The sequence below is a fragment of the Staurois parvus genome, unplaced genomic scaffold (genome assembly GCF_062004578.1).
Source record: "Staurois parvus isolate SC_StPar_1 unplaced genomic scaffold, SC_StPar_1.0 ptg000564l, whole genome shotgun sequence".
Classification (NCBI taxonomy): Eukaryota; Metazoa; Chordata; class Amphibia; order Anura; family Ranidae; genus Staurois; species Staurois parvus.
The window spans coordinates 1647858-1655733 of NW_028318360.1; the positions used below are offsets into that span (position 1 = coordinate 1647858).

General features: G+C 39.3%; 1 protein-coding gene across 1 annotated transcript in view; it reads left to right on the plus strand.

Annotated features, from left to right (window-relative positions):
* The window catches only part of RNF4 (ring finger protein 4), a 34252-nt gene extending 26980 nt beyond the window's left edge, over nt 1-7272 (plus strand). Inside the window, exons 7-8 of the mRNA XM_089691532.1 lie at nt 1763-1814; nt 4469-7272. Coding sequence (XP_089547658.1) covers nt 1763-1814; nt 4469-4618 — 202 coding nt within the window. The 3' untranslated portion in view covers nt 4619-7272. The remainder of the gene's footprint in view (nt 1-1762; nt 1815-4468) is intronic.
* Nucleotides 7273-7876: the final 604 nt, after the last annotated feature.

Below are 7876 nucleotides of genomic sequence, written 5' to 3' on the forward strand. Positions count from 1 at the left end.
AAACAATACAGATCTCTTCCCTGTCAGCTCCTGCACACTGCTTTGTATGGCTCTGCATAGCAGAGCCATACAAAGCAGTGTGCTTACAGTGGAGCACACAGTAAAACTGCATAGAGCACACAGTTAACCCTGTGATCGCACCCCATGTTATCCCCTTCCTGCCCAGTGCCATAGGTAAAGTGTTGATGCTTTTTATTAGCACTGATCGCTGTATTGGTGTCACTGGGGATATCCATGACACCAAGTCAGTCCCTCCCCCCCAGTGTCAGAATGCTCTCTACAGTCCCACTATAAATCGCTGATCGCCACCATTACTATTAGAAGAAAAAAAAAATTCTAGTGTATATGTACAGCCATTTGTAAATGCTCTAACTTTCACGTAAACCAGTTAATTTACATATATTGGGATTTTTTTGTAGCACAGACATATAACAGAATACATTTTGGCCTAAATTTATAATGAAATTATTTTATTTTTTTTTAATTAATTTAATAGCAAAAAGTAAAAAATATAATTTTTTTTTCCCTCAAAATTGTCTTTTTTTTTTTTTTTTTTTTTGTGCAAAAAAGTAAAAATGCACCGGTGATCAAATACCACCAAAAGAAAGCTCTTTTTGTGGTGGGGGGAAGAAGTAAATTTAATTTGGGTACATGACCGCGCAATTGTCAGTTAAAATAAAGCAGCGCTGTATCGCAAAAAATGGCCTGGTCAGGAAGGGGGGTAAATCCCCAGGAGGGCAAATCCTCAGGAGGGCAAGTGGTTAGTCACATACTTTTGTACATCTGCATATACTTGGTCTGCTGAACCTGCTTATAAGGGGCCCTTATACACTTTCCTCTTGACTGTGAAGGCCTATTTCGGGAATCCCTCGATGAATTCATCAAGAAGGTCACTGGAGAAATAGTGCTTTTACCCCACAAGGAAAGTCCTCTATTCCTGTGGCTACTACCAAGGCTTCATAGAAATGTCCCCTACCCCATTTTACTACCTTGCTGCCTATTCTGTGTAAAAAAGATCTGTATAGTTACTTTTTGTCCAGTCACATGGTCCCACAGCTTTTCCTTCCCCTTACTCAGTGAGTGACTGGCTACAAGGGAGAGGAGAGAACGTTGACAATGGCTGAGCTATGGGAGCCTCTAGCTGACGTCACCGCGTCATGAATTCCAAGCTGTTCTCTAGTGTTCCCTGACAGAGGTGAGTCGGAGCTTTGGGATCATGTGACCAGACCAGAGCAGACTGAAAAAAGGTATACAGTTTACAGTTTTTGGGGTTTTTTTTTTTACGTAAGGCAGGTAGAATGAGGGGGCATTTTAAAGAATAGTTATAGTTTGACAGTCTGTTTTAACCCGTTTTTTTAGGCCTATTGGCAGTTTGCTATGTTGGTACCCTCCCCCCTCGGTTTATCACTTTTGGGTCATTCACTGTGGCCTGTACTGTACAGGTAAATCAAAATTCCTATTTTAATCGGAAATTCTTTATCGTAGAGCATAGTACAGGACACAGGCCCATCCCAGCTGTCTGTGGTCACTCCTTGCATTGCTTGCATAAAAACTGGAGTCTCATGGAGTGGGTGAGGTTATATGAGCATGCATTAGGGGAGGCCCTAGCAAGATTTTTACTAGTGTCCAATAATCTAAAGGTAGCTTGCATGTAACCATGATCTATGAATACAGGCCCTGTGTTCTGTACTGTATTCCATGATGAGAAATTTGTAGTTAAGTATGTTTGTCTAACATTGCCTTGTTTATTTGTTTTTTCCAGATCGAGTGCAGGAAATGTTAGTTGTCCTATTTGCATGGATGGGTATTCAGAGGTAAGTTTTTTTGTGTCCACAAATCCCGCTTTTTTTTTTTTTTCTGCTTGAAAAAGGGTTCCACTGGGTGCCTGATTCTTAGTGATGTTTAGGAAGGGGGTTTCTTGCGATATTTGTCATCAGGCATTAATAATCTGGGCATTAGTAGTAGTCACGTCACTAAGAGAGGCCTTGTTGTGTAGGATCTTATTGCTTTATGATGACGTGAGCAGATGTCCTGCCCCATGGGTGACATGGGAAGTGATCGAGGCCAAGTAGAATGGCACATGCATGCAAACTAGTCGACCGACTAAACTGCACAAAGCAGGTGCATGTCCAGAGGGACAGTGTGGAAAATGGAGAATGCTGTCAGAAGCTTGGCTGAAAAAAATAGAGCTTCGTGCACATCCAGACGATACTGGGCAGCAGGGAAGATTGTATTTAGAGCAGGTGTTCCAGCCTATTTTGTCTTACACTGTGGGTTTTGGTACAAAAGTAATTAAGAGCAATTTTTATGTCGGTTGCACAGTTAAAGTGTAAGGTTCAAGCAAGGATAATTGATAAACTGCTCCATGTCCAACTGGAGGAAACCTTACAGCAGACCTGGTGTTTTGACATCATTCATAGTATTGCACTGCATTAGTGTATGCACCTTTTAAACACACTGCATTAACCTCCATAACGGTATTCCCGAGTGTAGCTCGGGGTAAAATGTCAGTACCAGAAGCGGTAACCCCGAGCTACACTCGGGCTTACCATGCGGCACTGCATAGGGAGTCCCTGCAGAGCTTACCTTGTCCTTCGCTCCCGCTCTGTCCCCCCTGCAGCGTCCCTGGCCATCTCCTCTGGCCGATGCCGGCATCCGGCTTTTGTGTTCCGGTCCCTGTGACGTCGGGACGTACAGGCGCCGGCAGCGGGAAATTTGAAAATTTTAAAAAAATGTCATTTTTTTCAAAACGAATTTTACATAGTAAAACATTGCTGTTTCAAACCATTTCACATACATTTTGTCCCGAGTGCTTTGTCCTGTGCCCTGTCTGCATTTTGACTGTTCTTTCTGCCTGGAAACTTAGAAAAGTCCATGGCGTCCAAAAAGCGTCCCTTTAGGTCAAAAGCAGGTTTAGATCAGCTAGAGAACAGCGATCGTAAATCAGAATCACTTGCAAAATTGAGTGATAATGATTCGTAGAGAAATTCGTCATCAGACACTGAAAACAATTTTGCAACTTTGCTTAGTGATGTGCGAACTTGGCGCTATATTTAAAATTTCAGTGTTTTTGGTTTGATTATATTATTGAATTAAATATATTATTATATTATTATTTTTTATGATTATTTATTAAATTATAATTTATGATTTTGTGTTTCAAATTTTATCATACCCGGGATGTTTAATAGACTCTTGTTCGGACAGATTTCAGTGAGTTATTCCTAAATATTACAGCTTACAATAAAAAAACTAAATATTTCCATGCAAAATAATGGTACCGCTTTCAGCACCAAAAATCTGAAATAATCATACCGCCAGGGAGGTTAAGGCAGCCTATTGATTTAAATGGGCTACTCAACACACACAAAAGGTGCATGTAGAATTTTTGATTGCTCACCTCACCACATGTATGTCAGCAAGACGTGTTGGAGTGCCATTCGTGTTACCACAGCACAATAGTGCCAATGGTCCCAAACTGCTGTTACTGAGAGACTGTCCAGGTAGTAAACTTTGTAACAACAGATTAAAAAAAATATGATTTGAAAAACTGTGTAGACTGAGGTATGTTACTATTTATACTGAAAATTAGATTTTGTTTACTTAAAGTGGAACTTAAGTCAGAAAATAAAGTCCTGCTAGATCATTCATGTTGGCCTATTTTGCAGATATAGCTATGCAAAACATTAAAAATAAGTGCCTATACTGTTTAAAATCCACTAATTTATTTATCGCAGGTACTTGTATAGGAGCATCGATTTACGCAGTACAAACTCCAGGCAGGATGTGCCGTGGCTGGGATTCGAACCAACGAACCTAGTACTGCCAGGCAGAAGTGCTAACTATTTAGCCACTGTGTTGGCCATACACTGTCTCACTCTGCACATGCTCAGTTGCTCTCTATTTTTTTTTTTTTTTTTTGGCACGATGCTGAATTTGTAGAGTCCGATCTGCTGACAGCCTAAAGGTTTACTGCTGTTCCGGACTCTAGGCTTCAGCTAAATGGCAGCCTCTGGCAAGAATAAACAGGAACAATGCTGCAGATAATTTACAGCACACACTAATTTTGGTAGCAGAATTATTAATGGAAATGTATGTTCCTTGCTCAAAAAAACCAAAACTTTTTTTTTTTTTTTTTCCAAGTTATGGGTAAAGTTCCACTTTAAACTTTTGTCTGTAACAGAACGTGCCCTTTATTCTTCCAGTGTTTGAAACCCACCAACACTAATAAAATTCCTTGCTTTCATGTTAGATTCTTTAGAGCAAAAACAAATTGTGTATGAATCCAATTACTTCTTTGGGCACCACCCAAAAATGAAAACCAATGTCACTCCCCATCTCATCCAGTGTAAGGGAGATCTCGGGTTGATATCTGGTCTATAGTGAAATGAGCTCTGTATTATGTCAGGTTCATGTTCTATTTATGACATGGGAACATTTTGTTCATGCTGTGCTTATTTTCTCCTAGATTATACAAAGCGGACGTCTCATTGTGTCTACCAAATGCGGTCATATATTCTGCAGCCAGTGCCTTCGCGATGCCCTTAAAAATGCCACCTCGTGTCCGACTTGCCGAAAGAAACTGACACACAAGCAGTACCACCCCATTTACATATGAGGGATCATTAATGTGCTGTGTTCCCAGACTGAACCGACTCCTGAACTTTTTGCGATAGTGTTTTAGGTGGTGTGTATGTGGAGGGTATATTGTGCTGGGGAGGGCCTATTGAATTAAATTGCACCTAGTTAAGCTTTGCACAATGCTAGTTCTTGTGGCCTGTGACACAACCGTGACAAAACAATGGATTTTTTTTTTCTTTTATAGGTACCCTTCTTGTTCAAAGCACCTGGATATTGATAGTATTTTCTGGTGGCCTATCTGGGTTGCTTGCTTGAGCAGCTTCATACATGTCATCAAATTTCTTGCTGCCTCAATGTGAGGTTCATCTACCATTTAGACGTAAGCATACTGCCTACAAGCCAACATGGAATGCCTGGTATAACCTTTATTAGCCAGAAAGCGTGCTTCTGTGCTTCCCTTTGATTTGGTTTCACTTTGCTACTGTTACCTGACTGATCTCCACAAATTGCCATTTCATTATCAAATGAGTGATCTTATTGGCCTCTGTCTTACTGATCTCATATTGCTGAGTGCAATAGCAGTTTGCAGGGCTTAAAGTTGGATCAAGTTGGGTTTCTATAACAAGGTGCAACTAAATCGAAGAGTAACATAGAAATTCTACTATCAGTAGTAACAGGCATAGTATGTTGCCTACTCTTAGGTAGGACTTATGTTTATTATAAAATACAGGTTCGTTTACTTATTTTGGATCTGCTGCGCTGTCATAGGCCTTCAGTGTGAAATGACAGAATTTTTTTTTTTTTTTTCATGACTGTGGGGGTTATACATTTATACCTTTTTGAGTTGTTTCCAAAATGATCTTATTGGCATTGAAAATCTGGCACAGTTCTTGTCACGTAGCTTCAGCACTTGCCCCTTTAAGTGACTTACTATCACTAGGATCTATATTTTCCAATACTCTTATCAATCATTTATTTAAAAAAAAAAAAAATAGACTGTAATTCCATTTTTGGTGAAAATGATAAATGACCATCTGCAATTTTTGTTATAACCGTCTGTGTTTTTGCACGAAGGTAACTTTTAAATCCATAATGCACCCAGCTCTGTGGAACTTGCAGTGCTTAAACGGAAGTAAACTGAATCCATCATCTTGGAGTGAATATTTTTGGAGTCCAATTGCTTGTGTGAGAAGCCTTGGATTGCAACACTCTTCTGTACCGATCTGGCTGAATGCTAGTTTTGCAACCATTGTCTTGCTAATGTAGAAGCAGTAGCTTCTTCACTGCTCCACTTCAAATAATATGTGGCTCAGGATTTTGATGAACAGCTTTTTATTACATGGGCGTCTAAGGTGGGTTGGTAGTTTTGACATGATTTCAGGTGTGCTTAAAACCATGATGTGCCATAATAAAGGTCTCTAATTTAGCATGGCATGCCTATACCATTGCCTAAATTTTGCCTGTGTGCTAGCCAGACATTTATGGCACAGAAAGATCTTCCAAGCTGAGGGTATTTGTGTAGTGGATCCTGTGACATACAGCACATTTGGATTGCCTTATTTCAAGTGTGCCTGTTAAACACTCAGTTGTAATATATTCATTTAATTCTTACCTGTCAAAGGATTTGTGATGCTGTTCAGCTAGTCTTGTAATTCACCCACTACTGCACAAGCCAGCAAGGTAGTACCCTATATTTGGTTTCAGGTTTCCAGCTTCTTGCACCCTTATCCCATCTCTAACCTATTGATTGAGTGCTAGCAGAAACAATTGGTTTGTGAATTGTCATCGAGTTCTTTGTGTCGTGAGCAAGAAGCTATGAAGTGAAATCCAATGAGAGATGTGTGAATAACAAGACTTCCTGAGGAGAATGACACCCCTTTGTCAGTTTAAATGGGTATACAGCTGTTAGCCTAGAGCTCATTTGTAAGTAATGTTCAGTAAAAAAGGGTCATTTGCGTAGATTTGTAAGCGCCCTTTACATTTTCTGAAATGGCAAGCAATAATACAACTTTGAAGCACATAATACCCTATGATACCCCTCATGCCATGTGGCTTGCTGACCTCAGGAGTATCTATACAGTTTGCATTTTGTCTGACTGTCAATGGAAGGATACACTTTAAAAAAAAAGATTCTACTTTTTTTTGTTTTGTTTTGAGGCAGTGGATACTTGCTTTTGATCCCTACAACATTTTGAACTCCGCATCTGGGTCTTACTAGGACTGAAATGTGTAATTCCATTTTTCATTCATCGCATTGCTTCTCAGTTCTGATTTTCTAGGATTGTATTATTTCAGGCAGTGATGGATGTCAGACCTGCAAGTGTCAGCTTCCTGCTGCTGTTTAATGAGGAAGCTTTGGAAGGGGGAACTCCTTGTTAAAGGAAACATCAGAAGGTTTTTTTCTTTAAAACTCGATTTACACTTTAAATGCCTATTGTCTCAGTATTTGTATTTTATTTTTATGTGTTTCTTTCTTTGACAGGTTTTCTTTGCTGTCTTTTGATATAATTTCTTGGACAAATCCACCATTTTCTTACCTCATGACTTTAGGTTTCTTTATCTGTGACCTCCTTTTTATTGTAACTTTTAATTTCTAAAGAAAAAAAAAATGTATATGCATATAATACTTGTACATAGGATTCATGCGACAATTCGTTGTATGAGAAAAAATAAATATCTTTATTAAAGTTACTTTGTTTATCGTGGTAATGAATTAATGAATGGTTAGTGGTGGGGCCAGGTGTCTGATGCTGAGGCACTTTTTGTTTGTTTCTTGTAAAGGTAGGCAAATAAGAAATATGACCAAACTTTAGAAGAGACCATCGGGTTGATTTACTAAAACTGGACAGTACACAATCTGGTGCAGCTGTGCATGGCAGCCAATCAGCTTTTAACTTCACCTTGTTCAATTAAGCTTTGACAAATAATCCTGGAACCTGATTGGTTTCTATGCAGAGTTGCACCAGATTTTGCACTCTCCAATGTTAGTAAATCAACACCCATGTGACAATTGTCTTGACGGTAGACGCTAGTAATGAGCCAAAGGCGCCTGGTTTCCATTCGGGGCAGGTTCTGTGAATATTAACGATTGGGTGTCTAATTCGAACCCTATTGAAGGGGACATATACTATAGCAAAAAGAATTTGTAAATACTCTGTTTGGCAGGGAGCAGCAATTTTAGCATTGCTTAAAGTGAAAGTTTAAAAATATAAATTCCTTTAACGTGAAGTAGTACATCTGTGCCATGTATAAAACCTACTACAGCAAAACTGACATTTACGAAGAAATAAAGTAT